Below are 18,562 nucleotides of genomic sequence, written 5' to 3'. Positions count from 1 at the left end.
ACTGTACCTCCTGCTCTTGGTGACGATGGGCTTACAGTTGGCAGACAGGTTTGGGAATGGGGGGGCTGGGGGTTGGGGGAGAGGTTGATGTTCAGCATGGAGAGCCTGCAAGTGGGTCCTGGTTTCGAGGGCTCTCCGTGCCAAACCATTGCCTGAGGAATAGGACCGAAAACTCCAAGGACACACTTTTAAGGTGACACAGGAAGTCCAGACCCAACAATATTGGAGCACACAATTCATCTAAAATGTACATGCAAAATTTACAAAATCCACCCCCCCTTTCAAATGACAGATAAACTATGCAATGTTTTTGTACACACGCCGAATGGGACTGGGATGCTAGGAAGATTCTGTAATTAGATGGGTACATTTTTGTTATATTTTTGCACAGTCCGTGAGTCTATGAAACTTTTTGAGGAGCTTGTGTCAATCATGAACTTGGTTGAATGTCCGTTTACCTTCACCGCCACCATCGAGTTGCTGAGCTGGTAAGATCTGTTCTGGTGGAGGACCAGTGATGCCAGGTCGCTGGAAATATTGTGTTCTTCCCTGAAGTGGCCACCTCTGTCCTGAGTCAATCTGTGCAGGTAAGAGGGCATTGGCATCGTGGCTCGGCAAGATGGCCACTGAGCCTTTTCACACCATTTCCGTAGGTGGCGGGTTGCGCAATAGGCAATCTTGGTCAAGTCTGGGGCAGACGGCTTGGGGCTGGAATTGGATCCAGGAGTGGTACAGGCCGTGGACTTTACCAGACCTCCCTTTGTGCAGCAGACCCTTGCCTAATATCCCTTCTTCCCATAGCTGGAGTACGCAGAGTCTTTGGCTGGACAGCAGGTACAGGGTGCTGTCCCTGGCCACAGAAAAAGCACTCCCATGCTCAGGAAGCAGCAGCTGTTGGAGCAGGGACCACTGTAGCAGAAGCAGCTGGTCCTTGGAGGTGCTCACCCGACAGTGCGAGTTCGCTGGCCTCGAGGTCGTCATTCTCAAGATTGGCCTGTTCCAGTGATTTGGCTAGCTCAACGTGGCTAGCAATGTCCTTCCTTCCCGACTCAAGCAGTCTCTGCCTCACGTACCTTGAGCGGACCCCTGCAACCAGGGTGTTCCCAATCTGTTCATCTTCCCAGACGCAGCCTGAGGTGGCCTCATATGTCTGCAGATCCAGCAGGTAGCTGTCAATTGACTCTCCAGGCCGTTGCGGCATAGGGTGAGCCGGTGCCTCACTAGGACCTCGTTCGGATCCTTCATGTAGCGGGCCTTCAGCACCTCGACAGCGACCTCGTACGTTGGACAGTTTCAGACGACTGTATACCCCTTCATCCCTACTCTTAAGATGAATGCCGACCTCTGGAGCTTATCTGTATGGAAGACGTCCCTGATCACGTTCAGGTAGGCTTGCAAGCAGTCTAGCCAATTTGCAAACTCCTCAGCCACGTCAGAGGACTGGGGGGTTTATTAACAGCATACTGAGCTTGAGTAACACCTCCATCCTTGTTTGTTAAGCTAATAAAATTGTGGCTTAGATAAAAGCTCACACTCGACTGGAGGGAGAACGCTTTTATTAGCTTACAACACAGGTAGGGTTCATGAATAGACTTCATAGGGGTCTGGGTTTAGGCAGGAAACCAGGGTTATATACGGGTCCCAGGGGGAGGAGCTGTGAGGCAGGACCAGTTGTCAGTACAGCACACTTCTAGTGAATCCCAGTTCACTAAAAGAGGTGAGTGGAGATTAGGCCATTACACAAACCAGCCTCTCCTCCATCGAGTCAGTCGATACCTCCTGCTGTCTCAGGAAAGCTGCCAACATATTAAGAGAACTATCCCACCTGTTCACACTCTCTTCTCCCCCTTCAGATAGAAGATCCATGAGCTTGAAAATATGTACCTTCATATTTCAGGGCAATTTCTTTCCTAATGTTGTCAGACTTTTGCATGGATTTATCATTGGAAAATTATACTGTTCTTCTCAATTATACTTTTTTTCTCATTACCCTGTACTGTCCTAGTAATAATATACCCTGCATTTTTGTTTTATTATTGCATGACCCGCTTTTCTTAAGTTGGATTGACTTGCCTGGATAGCATGCAAAACTTTTTTTTATTGTATCTTGGTACACATGACATTTAACAATTCAAGTGTAACTTGATTTTGTCAGTTATCTACTGAATTATGCCAAGACAGATGTAAGGCTGATTTAGTCTAGCTAATGAGATTGGAGCCAAACTTATGCATTCAAAGTTGGAGTTCCAGAGACTTGGGAATCAACAAATGAGATTGGCAGGCTAAGAGAAGATTATACAAGTGGGTAAGAACAAAGCTGTGAAGACTATTGATAATGACTTAGCAGAGTTAGGTCTTAAGCAAAATGACTGTCACTTTTGAAGGCATTTCAGTCAAGAACAAATCACCTGGTCAGTCACCAGTCACTATGCAAGAATGACCACATGGATGGCCTGGAGTTAAGATGATAGCTTAGATAGAAAAGTAGCAGAAGTTATTGTCATAGATATTTAGAAATGGTAATTTCTCAACTTGAATAAAAGGTAGATCATCACTGAATAAAAACTGGTTTGTCACTACTTATTAAATTGTAGAATAAAATACTTGTATAGCCAGGAGCAGTTCAATTTCCACTCATTGTCATTGTTGGTAGAAGCAGTGAAGAGGCCTTGCCTGACATCGTTTATCCTGAAAAGATTTGAAATACTTCTATCATATCCCTTCTCTATCCCTATTCCAGGGAAAGCAACCTGGCTTCTCCAGTTTATCCATATTTCCATAGTCCTTCAACCTTGAAATATTTCTGGTAGCATTTAAGCCCTCACTAAATTTTCTAGTGAGCAAGGGAAGTTCAAAAGGAGAACAGGAGCCAGGGTTCCCCTGCACATGATGTTACACTGAAGGGATTTCCTAACAATCACATGTCTGACAGTGTTTCATGGACTGATGTGGCTTGTATTGAGGATAGTTACAGTTCTGTGCTGGAATTATTTGATTACATAGAATACACCTTTTTTTTAATTCAAGTAATATTTTGAAATATGTATCCCACATCAAGGCATCAGGTTCTGATGAAACAGGTTATTCTCATAATTAAAGCTGCATACATTTCCCCCACAGAGAAGGTAATTTACACTTATGAAGAGGTGTATCTAGGTAAAATAATGCCTATGGTAAGCACTGAAATTGTGCCCCCCCATTAAAAAAGTGCAAATAAAGTTGCCATTTGGGTGATTTCCATGCACAATTGAGCTAGCTTTGAAGATTGGCTGTGAGTATATTTGGCATTGTTTATTTTTACATCAGCCAAAACTGCTAAAAGTAATAAAAAGCCCTTTTTTGAGGAGCACACACTCCCTTGAACAATGCTACCATTCTGTTTGTCTGCTGGCCACTATAGTGCAGGCAAATGCCATGGTGTATAAACAGCTTGTGGTCTATAATACTTGTCTCTCACTTCATTTAGGGGCAAAAAAGAGAGGGATTTCTAATGCAATTGTCTAAGGACAACATCTTAAATTGGGAGATTATATGAGCTGGATCACCTGTAAGGCATTCATAGGGATTTCTATATGTTCAAGCCTCTGTCTTACTGCTTGCAGTCTGATCGTCTTACTGCTTGCAGTCTGATCAACTATAGAAAAAAGCTGTTTAAAAGATTGTTCTACTTTTCCTTCATGCTCACTATCCGTTACAATTCGCAACCCTGTTTAAACGAACCTCAAAATGGCTCTTTTAATTAATTTTCAGGCAGCACATTGGCTGGTGATCTTGTAACCCAAGGGGAGAGGGAGAGGGAAAGGGAGATAAATGGTGGTTGTGGGCAAGTGGGGGGGAATACTTTAAGCTTGGAAACGAGACATCAAAATACTTCGATTCAAAAGACTCACTCCCATGGATGACCTTATTGAATTGGCCTTCATTGAAGAAATTATGTACTTAGCTATTGGGCAGCCAGGTAAAAAGTTCAACAATTACCAAAACAAATTTTCTCCTAAATCAACATCTCTGGACATGCTACCCACAATTAAAGCATACAGGATTCCTAAAGACATGAGAGCCCAAGAGTGTTTGCAAATGTGATCAAATCAAAAGTTGTTTTATTGTCAAAATAGAATAATTGCTTCAAATAGTTGTTGCTCTACTGATGCAACCACTAAACATTTTTCAATGCAAATATTTACATACTCTGCAGGGGTGCTTAACAGGCCACTCTGTCGCTTCATCAGGCCACTCCAGCATCTCATGGGCAGGACGGCAGCAGCTCAATGCAGGATCAATGGCAGTATTCACTACCCATAATCCCCCACGCAGCTGGAACTGCTCTTCCAGGTAAATGTGAATGCCTGTCGCGCAACCCCCTCCCCCTCACTGAGCTCCGGCTCTCCGCCTAGCGGCTCCCCAGGATAGTGGCAGCTCCCAGCTCAGCCGGCTGCAGTCATTCAAAGTCCTCTGCAGTGTGTGTGGCTAGAGGGGGCCAGGACTGGGTAAACTGCTCATTGGCACCCCCTTCAAGAGGTGCCCAGAGCACACACCATGGCTGCCATACCCTAGAAACGCCTATGACTCCATAGAAAATATACCTGAAGATATTACAAGAAAGGTTTTAAGTACAATACCACTACAGCAATGTCATTTGCATTAGATTTGTAGCACAAAATTACATCTGGGTTTCTTGTAATGTGTTCCGGGTTTTAAAAACATAATAGCTTACATTACCGAGTCATTAATTGCTTTCATGCAAATTTATCAAGGATATATTTTCAGTTCACTAATGCTATTCATTTTAGTGAATTCAACAGACATCAAACTACACACAAATATTATCCTTCCCTCCAATTTTTCTGAACTATAATTAGGATTATGATTGACATTTTGAGCTTAACTTTCACCCAAATGTAGTTTCATACTTGGTGACAGTAATAATGTAGCCTTAGAAAAACAGCATGCATCACCAACTAAGGCAAATGGTCCATGAAGGGAAAAGATGAGAGTTGATTTCAGCCAATCCAGACCAACCCCCTACACTGCAACTCAGATTTAGGCTTTTTACAACTGACAATTTATATGAAGCACCAACTGCAAATGTTTACATGTAAAAACTGATTTTTAAGAAACAGACGTCTAAAAACATGTCATGGAAAATATTTCCTACCATACATATACTTTAAAAAATAATCCACAGTTTTTCTGTTGTATTTAAGAAAGTCTGCGAGTCCACTGTAATATTCATGTCTGGGAATCCACAATGGCCGTTGATTCTTTTCACCCTGAATACAGGGGTAGTACAGGCGTAAAAAACTTCCCTGTTGGGGAAAGAAAAGGGAATCCAAAGCATAAAAACATACCAGCTTTGAAGTTTTCAAATTAATAACACAACAGTAAAAATGGAAACTAATGAAGATTATAGCTGAAGGACATTGTATTAGGTCCATAAATACCCAAAGTTACATTGAAAAAGTAAACGTGGGCATAGTATTTATTGGCGGCCAACGTCCAGAACCGCATTAGCTCACAAATCACACATCCTTTCATTTTCAGTACATCAGAACTGTGATCCAGAACTTTAAGGCTAATACTAGTTAATCAAAGCCCTTTCCTGCTCACGGTGTCGAAGGCTTTGGTGAGGTCAACAAAGGTGATGTAGAGTCCTTTGTTTTGTTCTCTGCACTTTTCTTGGAGCTGTCTGAGGGCAAAGACCATGTCAGTGGTTCCTCTGTTTGCGCGAAAGCCGCACTGTGATTCTGGGAGAATATTCTCAGCGACACTAGGTATTATTCTATTTAGTAGAATCCTAGCGAAGATTTTGCCTGCAATGGAGAGCAACGTGATTCCCCTGTAGTTTGAGCAGTCTGATTTCTCGCCTTTGTTTTTGTACAGGGTGATGATGGTGGCATCACGAAGATCCTGAGGCAGTTTACCTTGGTCCCAACAAAGCTTGAAAAACTCATGCAGTTTGGCATGCAGAGTTTTGCCGCCAGCCTTCCAGACTTCTGGGGGGATTCCATCCATACCTGCTGCTTTGCCACTTTTCAGTTGTTCGATTGCCTTATATGTCTCATCCAGGGTGGGAACCTCATCCAGCTCTAGCCTTAGGGGCTGTTGAGGGAGCTGGAGCAGGGCGGAATCTTGGACTGAGCGGTTGGTACTGAAAAGAGATTGGAAGTGTTCTGACCATCGGTTGAGGATGGAGATCTTGTCGCTGAGGAGGACTTTGCCGTCTGAGCTGCGCAGCGGGCTTTGGACTTGGGGTGAGGGGCCGTACACAGCCTTTAGAGCCTCGTAGAAACCCCTGAAGTCGCCAATGTCCGCGCTGAGCTGTGTTCGTTTGGCGAGGCTAGTCCACCACTCATTTTGGATCTCCCGGAGTTTGCGCTGAAGATGGCTGCATGCGCGACGGAAGGCTTGTTTCTTCTAAATACTAGAGCGCATCGGATGTCCCCCAAAGTTCCTCAACATGATTATCCAACTGCACGAAAACCAACAAGGTCGGGTCAGATACAGCAATGAGCTCTCTGAACCCTTCTCCATTAACAATGGCGTGAAGCAAGGCTGTGTTCTCGCACCAACCCTCTTTTCAATCTTCTTCAGCATGATGCTGAACCAAGCCATGAAAGACCCCAACAATGAAGACGCTGTTTACATCCGGTACCGCACGGATGGCAGTCTCTTCAATCTGAGGCGCCTGCAAGCTCACACCAAGACACAAGAGAAACTTGTCCGTGAACTACTCTTTGCAGATGATGCCGCTTTAGTTGCCCATTCAGAGCCAGCTCTTCAGCGCTTGACGTCCTGCTTTGCGGAAACTGCCAAAATGTTTGGCCTGGAAGTCAGCCTGAAGAAAACTGAGGTCCTCCATCAGCCAGCTCCCCACCATGACTACCAGCCCCCCCACATCTCCATCGGGCACACAAAACTCAAAACGGTCAACCAGTTTACCTATCTCGGCTGCACCATTTCATCAGATGCAAGGATCGACAATGAGATAGACAACAGACTCGCCAAGGCAAATAGCGCCTTTGGAAGACTACACAAAAGAGTCTGGAAAAACAACCAACTGAAAAACCTCACAAAGATAAGCGTATACAGAGCCGTTGTCATACCCACACTCCTGTTCGGCTCCGAATCATGGGTCCTCTACCGGCACCACCTACGGCTCCTAGAACGCTTCCACCAGCGTTGTCTCCGCTCCATCCTCAACATCCATTGGAGCGCTCACACCCCTAACGTCGAGGTACTCGAGATGGCAGAGGTCGACAGCATCGAGTCCACGCTGCTGAAGATCCAGCTGCGCTGGATGGGTCACGTCTCCAGAATGGAGGACCATCGCCTTCCCAAGATCGTATTATATGGCGAGCTCTCCACTGGCCACCGTGACAGAGGTGCACCAAAGAAAAGGTACAAGGACTGCCTAAAGAAATCTCTTGGTGCCTGCCACATTGACCACCGCCAGTGGGCTGATAACGCCTCAAACCGTGCATCTTGGCGCTTCACAGTTTGGCGGGCAGCAACCTCCTTTGAAGAAGACCGCAGAGCCCACCTCACTGACAAAAGGCAAAGGAGGAAAAACCCAACCCCAACCAACCAATTTTCCCTTGCAACCGCTGCAATCGTGTCTGCCTGTCCCGCATCGGACTGGTCAGCCACAAACGAGCCTGCAGCTGACGTGGACTTTTTTTACCCCCTCCATAAATCTTCGTCCGCGAAGCCAAGCCAAAGAAAGAATCAGTAACGAGGAGGATCTAAAGTATACATATAGAAATTTTTCATATAAATAACACAATGAACATACAGAGGGTATCAAAATATTTACATTCCAGCATTGATATTCAAAAAAAGCAGTTGTGGGCTTTACTTTTCAACTTTTATTACAGAATAACTCCAGTTGAATTGTTTTCCATTCCATTAGACAGAGCATCTACAGATTTTATGACTTTTGATTTTAGAAGAATAAAATATTCAAATAGCCAAACAGCAGCACAGCAGTTGCTATTTCAGAGATCCAGAGATATCCGATCTTAATTTTATGTACTGCCTGTAGGAATTTTGTTCATTATTCCTGTTACTGCACAAGTTTCCCCCAAGAGCTCCAGTTTTCTTTTACGTGCAAAAGATCTGCTCATTGTTACATTAATGGGCAATGTAAAATTGCACTTGGCATTGTTTTAAGTTGGGGCATTTGGGGGATCGCAGGGGGAAGGAAGTGGAGAGCGGTGGGGGGGGTGTGGTTTGTGGTGGAAAGGAATCCATTGGGATGCAAGAGGAAATGTAGAGTTACAATTCTATACCTATCGCGCCAGAACCCCATTACCCATTTTCATCCCATTCATGATTCTATTTATCTATTACCCACCAGATCCCCTCTCCCGTCTAGTTAGAGGGGTCATACAAGATCTAGTACTAAGAACTAAACCTGGTCAGATGACATATGTCTCGGTAAGGGAGCATTTTGGTGATAGTGACCATAACTCCCTGAGCTTTACCATAGCTATGGACAGATAGAAGCAGACAAAATGGTACGGTTTAATTGGGGAAGGCCTAATTACAATGGGATGAGGCAGGAACTAGGGAGAATAAAATGAGAATAGATGTTCTCTGGAGAAAGCACAGAAGTAACGTGGAGGACGTTTAGGGACTACTTACACAGTGTTCAGGATAGGTTTGTCCCATTGAGGAAGGAAAAGGGAATCATGGTTGACAAAGCAGGTAAGGCTGCTAGGTGAATCTAGCACTGTCTGTAAGGACTTTGTATTGGGGGTGTCAATTAATTGGGCAGCTCAGGCTTGTGGGCTGAAAAAGCTTTATTACTGTGCTGTGTGTCTAAATTAAATTAAAAGGAAGAAGGAAACATATTAGATTTAGGAAGCAAAAATCAGGAAGGGCTAATGAGAATTATATCGTAGCCAGGAAGGAACTTAAGGAAGGATTTTACAGAGCAGGAAGGAGGCGCAAGAAGACCTTGGTGAACAGGATCAATGAAAACAGACCACCCCATTCCAGGTGGAGTGCGATGCCTCTGACATGGCCCTCGCTGCCACTCTCAATCAAGGGGACAGACCCATGGCCTTTTTTTCCAGGGGACCTTCCACGATTCCGAGCTCGGATACTCCACCATTGAAAAGGAGGCCCGGCAATCATAGAAGCATTCCCCCACTGGTTCTGATGTACTGAAAATGAAAGGATGTGTGATTTGTGAGCTAGTGCGGTTCTGGACGTTGGCCGCCAATAAATACTATGCCCACGTTTACTCTTTCAATGTAACTTTGGGTGTTTATGGACCTGATACAATGTCCTTCAGCTATAATCAGCAGAGGCCTAGCCCCACCCCACCCCAGGTACCCCTGGACCATCCAAAATTCCCCTAGGGACAGCACCTTCTCTCTGCCTCTCCAGAGAGCTGCACTCCCTTTGACCCTCCCTCCACTTCCACCCCCACTCTGCCAGACACCATCCCATCTGCACCGCCAGCTGCCCTGACCACCCTAGACCCAGGTGGCCCTGCCCCCACTGACCCAGTGGGAAGTTTGTCGGAGATTAGGTACAATATTGCAATAGGAAAGATTGGGTTAAAAAATGGGTAGCCACAAAGCCATGTTTAACCACAATCTACACTGGGATTGGCTGTCGGTTAGAATTATTGTTCGTACGCCACCACAGAATTATATAATCACAATGCAAAGCATTCTTGGATTGCAAACTCCATGTCTGAAAGGAAAGCAATAATTGTACAGACACTTTCAAGCAGAGATCCAATAAAATAACCAAAGCCATGTGCATGGGGTTCAGGAGAGCTAGCTGATAATCATGACATACTTGCATTCCTCACTGTCAAAACCATCTGCAATCTGAACCCCCTTCTGTGAATCATGAACAGCAGGAAACTTGATAAAGAGAGAAACACAGAATACACCTGCTGAAAGGAGCATTTTAACAATCTTCTCAAACACGACCATCATTAACATTGCTTATATTGACTTTGTGGCATGTTGTCTAGTCCAGTCTCAAAAAGAAATGAAAAAGACTACACATCTCTGGTGCCGATGGTATCCTTGCTGAAGTTCTGAAACTTTGAAGATAAAGTTCTAGAGATTCAGAGCCTCATCTCCCACATGGAGATGCAAGGGAATCTCACAAACACTGGAAACCTGATCAGCATCCAGAATAAATAGAGACAAACTTGCTGGCAGTGTTAAGAAAAAAAATTTTTTGGAGGAACTCAGTAGGTCATGCAGCATCATATGAGGTAAAGATATATAACCAACATTTCAGGCCTGAGCCCTTCTTCAAGGTACGAGCAAAAAACAGGCAAGTGCCTGAATAAAAAGGCTGGGGAAAGAGTGAAGAAAGGGAAAGGGGAGGAGAACAAGTCAACCGGCAAAGGACCATAATTAGTCATAGATAGGAGAAAAGGTGAGGATGGTGGCTCTGTATACGGAGCTGAAGGAGATAGAGGGAGAGGGAAAGAGAGAGGCAGAACTAGAGGAAAGGAGACATAGGGATGGGGGAAGGGGAGAGATGGGAAGCGGGGCTATCAAAACTGAAGAAGTCAATGCCATCTGGTTGGAGGGTCCCCAGATGGGACCTTCTGGGAAAGTCTATCACATTATCGCAGTAGCTGAATAACATTATGGATTGTTTTCATCAAAAGGCACAATGGACAATTTTCATCACATGACAATGCCATGGAAAATGAAGGCAGCAGCGTAAACTTTTCATGGCCTTTTTTCACAACCTAAAGAAATTTGACAAACTAATTTCTCCTTTGGATGCCCTCAATAATAACAACACAGAACAGAGAGGTAACTGTTAATCTCCATGCCATAAGCAATATCACTCTAAGCTTGATCATCAAGTTGCAACACACAGATGTACACAATCTACATGCCCATTTAGAGGCCAAACTCCAAGTCCTCATGAATCTTTTCACTGAATCATACAGGGATGGGCCTTGCATTAAGCACCCACAAAAGAGCCTGTACCAAATGTTCCTACTGCTTAACCTTAATTTGTCATGCTGGACTGGCTTGGTGAAGGGATGGAGTGGAAAGTTGCTGCTAAGGCCAGCATTTACTACCCAAGGCTAATTACTGTTGAGCAGGTAGTGGTAAGCCACAATTTTCAACAATTGCGATGTTGGGTAAGGAGTGAAATACAGTTCAGCAACTGAAAAACCTCAACACTTTCTACCACTTAATTATTCATTTCCTCTACCACTAGCACCAACTGCAAAATACCATGAAAGAAAAGTTCCACTAGCCTTTGCAGATTGGGGAGGGGAAGATGTGTCCATGATGAGTCTCTGTGAAACCTTCCAGATCTTGCAAGATACTTCCCTGCAAAGGCTAACATCAATGATGAAATTCACCAGGACCTCAAGCACATTTAAGGAAGTGTTTGCAGATGAAAATTAGTACCAATGCAACAGTTATCCCCACAGTCCTGCATGCTTTGTAACACTACCTACAGCAGGCACTTCAAAACTCTGGACGACTCTCAGTAGCAGTTAGTGCAATGCTATTACAGTGCCAGCGGTTGGCTATAAGTACATTCTCCCCGTGTTTGGATAAGTTTCCTCTAGGTGCTCCAGTTTCCTCCCACCCTTCAAAAATATAGCAAGGTTATAGGTTAATTGGTGTTATTGGGCAGCACAGGAAGGGTCTGTTACCGTGTTGTATGTCTAAATTTTAAAAATTAAAATTGTTACTTCCTCAATGAGTCCATAGAATCCATGGCCTGAGTGATCAATGTAGTACCTAATCAAATGATGTCAGGAAATCTGATTATTAGCACATTCACCAAAAGTATCAATACCACATTCTCCTGACCTCGTTATCATTTGCATACACAGTAAACATTGGTGCTTTTAAAATTATAGCTAATATTGACAATTTAATATTAAATAAATCAAACAACATTGCAGACAAAATGAAAATGAAAAATGAAGCTTAGTGTTATTTTATTTAATTTCTACAAATTTGTGAATTTTCTTCTCAGCATTTTGGTTTCTGTGTTTTGTGATGGTCATGCTTTCTTGGAGATCACACATCTTAGAGCTCCTTACCTGAATTGTGTGATCAGCCATAATATCTATACATCCAACAACATGTGGCCCCTTTCCAGCAGGGATCCCAAGACTGCGACTGCTGCCATGTCCCATCTTCTATTCAATTATAAAAATCTGCAAGAAAGAAAGCATTTAAATTAGATCCACTGTGAAGCATTAACTTCTGATAGATCATTTTCTGCAATATTTATGTTGGAATTATTTTGCTGATACTCACTAGTTTTATCAATCTATTTCAATCGCTAGAAGGGGCATTTATCACATGCAATGCCATTTTTTTCTTATTAAGTCTTTGGTAAGATCAGTATTTCTTGTGCATGAGAATGTAGTTTTGAGCCATCTTCTTTAATCGCTGTGATACTCCAGGATTCAGATCCACAGACAATCAGCAAATACATTTACAAGTCCTGATGGTGTGTAACTTGGAGGACAATCTGCAAGGGCTAGTAGAACTTTTCTTTCATGGTATTTTGCAGTTGGTGCTAGTGATAGAGTAAATGAATAATTATGTGGTAGAAAGTGTTGAGGTTTTTCAGTTACTGAACTGTATTTCACTCCTTACCCAACATCGCAATTGTTGAAAATTGTGGCTTATCACTACCTGCTCAACAGCAATTAGCCTTGGGTAGTAAGTGCTGGCCTTAGCAGCAAATTTCTACTCCTTCCCTTCACCAAGCCAAAGTTCAGCATGACAAATGAAAAGAATTTAAATTCAGTCAATTAAATAAATATCGTTGTATGAGTAATGTTGATTAGGAGTCGCACAAGGGCAAAGGCAATGCAGGTAATTGATTCAACGGCCACTATTTCAAGGGAAACTGGTAACTGAGATGATGACTTACAAGGGGAAGTGTTGATATGTCTACAACATTTCATTGGTTTGTGTAAGCCTGAGGCACTTAAGTATTCCAAGTATTTCAAATTAACAGCTTAAAAGGTAGCTACAAATGTCAATCAAAGTGTGGCATTGGAGATTTGTGGAATTGGATTACCCTCAAGCTTGTAGCAGGCCTGCTTCAAATCCCTCTGGCTCAATAACCAGGGTAATATGAAAGTAGCAAATAGGCAAAAACAAAGAGGCTATTTGTGAAATTGATTGGCTAGGGCCAATGCAGAATCACAAGAGGATTCATGTACCATAAAGCATACAGAAAGAGCGAGAACCAGGATCCAGAGAACCTGATCCAATCCATTTGGTGCAATGTACAGAAGAAAAGGGTAAAATGCTTTGGAAGGTAGGCAAATCATTGATTTGGACATCTGCCCTTGCCTCTCCCCCACCCCCCCCAATAAGGAACAGGTTTGCCTGGTCTTCTCCGACTATCCCGACCAGCCTCCACATTCAATAACCCACCACCGGACACAACTTCCCCTCCCCATTTTCTGCAGGAATTGCTCCATCTGTGACCACCGTTGTCCATTCATTCTTTCCCACCAATCACCAACCCACCTCCAGTGCCTACCTGTGTGTCTGCAAGAAGTTCTATACTTAAACCTCATCCCTCACCACTATTCAGAGCCTTAGACCTTCCTTCCAAGTGACCTGCATTTACTGCATCCAGTTCCTAATACAGCCTTATCTGCATTAGGCAGACTGGGTGCAAATTGGGAGATCACTTCATTGAGCGTCTTCACTCTATTGACTGCAATAGTAATGACCTTGCTGTGGCCAACCACCCCTTGCTCCACTGACATGTCTGTCTATGGCCTTGCATACTTCCAGATTGAAGCCACTCTCAAATTGGAAGAATACCTTGCATTCCAGCTCTGCAGGCTCCAACCAGGTGGCATCAATATCAACTTTTCCAATTTCTGTTAACACTCTTTCCCCCCCCCCCACTACAATTTACATTTTGGATTCCTCTCATGCCCCCAACCATTTTGACAACTTCAGAATTATTCTCTTCTTTGCTTTGATACATGCTGTTCTTCCAAAAGTTTTTTTTCTTTCTGCCCCAGATTCTAATCTCGTGTCTTCAATAAAGAAATGTATTTGACACATACATAATGAAGATAGAATTCAATTCACAGTATTCAATCATGACTCAAATGATCCCAAGCCTTTGCAATATAATAAATAGCTTCCACAGTTTTATTTTAGAGTTTTGATTTAAGTGGCGGTTTTAGCTAGGCATTTCATTATTACATGCACAGAGTGTGGAAACAGGTCCTTTGACCCAACATGCCCACACAGATCAAAAATGTCCCAGCCACACTAGTCCCACGTGTGGCCCATATCCCTCTAAACCTATTTAATCCATGTATCCATCTAAACTTTTCTTAAACATTGCAATAGTACCAGCCTTAATGCAAACAAAGTTACCCCTCAGGTTTCTCCCGGTTTTTCATTCCCCTATTGAACAAAAGGCTCTGTGCATTCACCCAATTTGTTTACTTGTTTGCAAAAATTGTATTTTATTTTCCCCACAAAAAAAAACAAAATAAGTGAAGCTTCCAACAGCTTTTGCATCCCTTTTCTACATGCAGGACTCTCCATAATGTTTGGGACAAAGACATTTTTTTTTCCTTTATTTGCCTCTGTGCTTCATTTTAAAATTTCTCATTAAACAATTCACCTGTGGTTAAAGTGCACATTCCAGATTTTATTCAAGGTAATTTGTCTACATTTTGGTTTGACCATGTACCAATTACAGCACTTTGTATGCATAGTTCCCTTATTTCAGGGCACTACAATATTTGGGACACAGCAATGGTGTGTATATTGGTCATGTTTAGTACTTGGTAATTTATAGACATCACCAGGGGCTGAGTAGCTTCTCTGGTGATGCTTTGGCAGGCTTCTACTGCAACCATCTTCAGCTCTGCTTGCTCTGGAGTCATGTCCCCTTAAATTTTCCTCTTCAGAATATGAAAAGCATGGTCATTTGGATTTAGGTCAGGAGACCAACTTGGCTATTCAAGAATTTTCCAGTTTTTAACCTTTGGAAAGACTCTTGTTGATTTAGCGCAGTGGTTCTTGAGCTTTTTCTTTCTACTCACATACCACTTTTAAGTATTCTCTATGCCATGGGTGCTCTGTGATTAGTGAGGGATTGCTTCAGGTGGTATGTGGGTGGAAAGAAAAAGTTTGAAAACCACAGTTTTAATCATACCTAATGGACTCGTTATGTGCAGTTTCATAACTTCAAAGGAAGTGGCCCAATGACAATTTTTCTCAAGCAAAATATTTCAGTAACAATTGGGTCTAGAGCAATGATTCTCAACCTTCCATTTCCACCCACATACAACCTGAAGCAATCCCTTACTAATCACAGAGCACTTATGGCATAGGGAATATTTAAGGTGGTATGGGAGTGGAAAAAAAAGGTTGAGAACCACTGTTTTAGCAGCATGATTGGGATCATTATCTTGCTGTAGGATGAAGTGCTGTCCAAAGAGTTTGGAGTGTTATGAGCCTAAAGGACCCCAAAACCCAGCAGCAATAGACATTCACCTAGACAAGTAGTTACTTAAACAAAAGTTGTTTTTAATAATCTTTAAACGTGAAAACAGAATCAAACTTTTACTTATCTCTATATTTAACTAACCCAAATTAACCCCCTTCTAATTCTAAGCGCACGTGTATGATGTGTGTGTAAATTTAAGAAAGGTTCTTTGATTTACAGTTCAATCACTTCTCCTTCTTCCAAGTTCTCTGGTTGCAGGCAATTCTTATATGGTGCACAGAATTTAACATGTATAAAGTTCACCAGGCTTTGCTGCTTGAAAGGTAAATGTTTACTGCTCAGGAACGTTCTTGTATTTTGTTGTTCCAGGATGTCCACAACTGAGGTACCACCATTAGTCACCTCAATGTCTTGCTGATGAAACTTGCCCCATCAGGGTTCTCCAGATGATAACCTCTTTCTTTCAGGCTATCACAAAGTTCCTTTCTGTTCCACTTATTCCAAGAGAAACACCAGATAGATAGCACTTTCAGCCATTCACCACTCTGGAACTTTCTGTTTCCCACCAGCTTTAACCTGGCTTGTTTCAGCCGTGACTGTTCAGTCTCTTTCAGTGTCACACACACTGGCTGAGAGAGCTTGTTGAGCTTGTCTTCTCTCTCTCTCTCTCTCTCTCTCCAACTGCCAGAAAGCCCATGTGACTCTCTCACTTGCAAAACCCCCCACCTTCTTCAGCAAACCACAGGAGTTCTCCCTCTTGGTCTTAGGTAAACAAAACTCAGGAGTGACCTTTCTGTGAGCACTCTGTAGGTACTTGCAAACAGCCAGTTTGTCTCCTCCAAGTCAATGGTCTATTCATTTCATGACATAATTTCAATTAGCACCTACTTGTGAAATTGCATATCATTCTTCAAAGTTTTTGCAATTTTCCTGAATATGAATTCTTCAGTATTTCAAATAAAATCTGTTTTAAAATGTGTGTGCCTATGTTACCCACTCTAATCTTACCAAATTCCTCCCAATATTTATCCATTACAGGAGGCATTTGCTCAGACTTGAGCAGATGTTCGTATACATGTCAGAATTCATTTTGTTACTGTCATCAGCAGTTACATCATCAATTAAGATAAGTGTGCCAGTATCTGTGGCAACCAAACATGCCCAGACCACGACACCCTCACCACCATGTTACACAGATGAGGTGTTATGGTTTGGATCATCGGCAGTTCACGATGCTCTTGTCATCTCTCTGATACGTTAATCTTGATCCCATCTGTCCAGAAGTCCTTTTTTCCAGAATTCTGCAGGTTCTTTTAAATAATTGTTTTCAAACTGTATTCTGGCCAATTTCTTTCTATGGCTATTTAATAGATTTCATCTTGCAGTGGAGTCTCTGTATCTCTGTTCATTAAGTCTTCTGCAGATAGTAGTCCAATGACAATCCACCCCTGCCTCCTGAAGAATGTTTCTGATCTGTCAGATAGTTGAGGAATTTTCATTTCATAATGATGAGAATTCCACCCCCTTGGCCTTCCAGTCCTTTTGCAATTACGGAGCTCACCAGTATAAAGATGTTCCAAACAGTAGATTTTAGTGATCCTAAGGCTTGGGCGATGTCTCTTACTGTTTTATTCTGGTTTTTCTGCCTCATAATGGCTTATTTCACCTTCAACTTTGGTCCTCATATTGAAAAATGGCAACTACAGACTCCAAAGCAGATCAGAAGCTGAGAAGCAAGCCTAGCTCTCTTTAATCACACGTGGATTGTTTGATTATAAATTTAAAACTGTGGAGCACGGGGAAAATAAAGGTAAAAAGCTTCTTTGTACCAAACATCATGGAGGACACTGTACCTCAACCATTGGGAGGGCACGGAGGGTATTGGGAGGGCACGGAGGGTATTGGGAGGGCACGGAGGGTATTGGGAGGGCACGGAGGGTATTGGGAGGGCACGGAGGGTATTGGGAGGGCACGGAGGGTATTGGGAGGGCACGGAGGGTATTGGGAGGGCACGGAGGGTATTGGGAGGGCACGGAGGGTATTGGGAGGGCACGGAGGGTATTGGGAGGGCACGGAGGGTATTGGGAGGGCACGGAGGGTATTGGGAGGGCACGGAGGGTATTGGGAGGGCACGGAGGGTATTGGGAGGGCACGGAGGGTATTGGGAGGGCACGGAGGGTATTGGGAGGGCACGGAGGGTATTGGGAGGGCACGGAGGGTATTGGGAGGGCACGGAGGGTATTGGGAGGGCACGGAGGGTATTGGGAGGGCACGGAGGGTATTGGGAGGGCACGGAGGGTATTGGGAGGGCACGGAGGGTATTGGGAGGGCACGGAGGGTATTGGGAGGGCACGGAGGGTATTGGGAGGGCACGGAGGGTATTGGGAGGGCACGGAGGGTATTGGGAGGGCACGGAGGGTATTGGGAGGGCACGGAGGGTATTGGGAGGGCACGGAGGGTATTGGGAGGGCACGGAGTAATTTGTAGCCTGCTGATATGAAAACTAGAAAATATTTGTGGGGGGGGGGAAAGAAACTCAGCAAGTCACTTAATATCTTTGCTGAGACAGACTTGACCGCTCAAGTTGGCTACTTTGGGCCTTGCCTTGCCTTATCCATTTACCCAGATAACTGAACGCTAGTTGATTAAAGTCAGAAACGGCTTATTTATTTCACCTGCAGTTCCCCTTTTTTTTTTAAACAAGTTTCGCAAATTACTGGTCACGTTCTGTTCTGAATTACAATTTTATGCGGTCATACAAATTTCATCAAACCAGTGTTGATAAATTCCACGTCTTCTCTCCTCCCTCGTCGGTTTCGAAACCTTCTCACAAGTGTCAAGTTAAAACGAAGAGTCTAAAACTTGGTTGACAAAAGCGTAAACAGGAACTCTCCAACATCCAGTCCACGGGGGCCGGGACTGTACGAGCCCCCACCCCAGCATTTGCAGTTTTCCTTCTTTAATCCCGAGTGCACCCCTGCGGGACGTTTCCAGGCAATGTGGCCGGCACCAAATCGCTGCTGCCCGCTTCAGGCGCCGTCTCCATCTCTCCGCAGACCCGTGTTCAATCCGCTGTTCAATTCACACCAGG

At 43.7% G+C, this 18,562-nt stretch overlaps 1 protein-coding gene across 4 annotated transcripts in view; it reads right to left on the bottom strand.

Moving 5' to 3' along the window:
- The window catches only part of pla2g7 (phospholipase A2, group VII (platelet-activating factor acetylhydrolase, plasma)), an 89,744-nt gene that overhangs the window by 57,172 nt on the left and 14,010 nt on the right, over positions 1 to 18,562 (bottom strand). For 3 of the 4 annotated variants that reach the window (XM_069886383.1, XM_069886384.1, XM_069886381.1), the window contains exons 2-3: positions 12,062 to 12,178; positions 5,156 to 5,306 (exon numbers count right to left, since the gene is read on the bottom strand). In XM_069886383.1, coding sequence (XP_069742484.1) covers positions 5,156 to 5,306; positions 12,062 to 12,157 — 247 coding nt within the window. In that variant the 5' untranslated portion in view covers positions 12,158 to 12,178. Of the gene's footprint in view, positions 1 to 5,155; positions 5,307 to 12,061; positions 12,179 to 12,281; positions 12,547 to 18,562 lie in introns of those variants that run through there. The other variant, XM_069886382.1, reaches the window with a different exon arrangement.

Source organism: Narcine bancroftii, chromosome 6 (genome assembly GCF_036971445.1).
Source record: "Narcine bancroftii isolate sNarBan1 chromosome 6, sNarBan1.hap1, whole genome shotgun sequence".
Classification (NCBI taxonomy): Eukaryota; Metazoa; Chordata; class Chondrichthyes; order Torpediniformes; family Narcinidae; genus Narcine; species Narcine bancroftii.
Note: the sequence above shows the minus strand (reverse complement) of the source record. Positions and strands in the feature narration are given on the sequence as shown.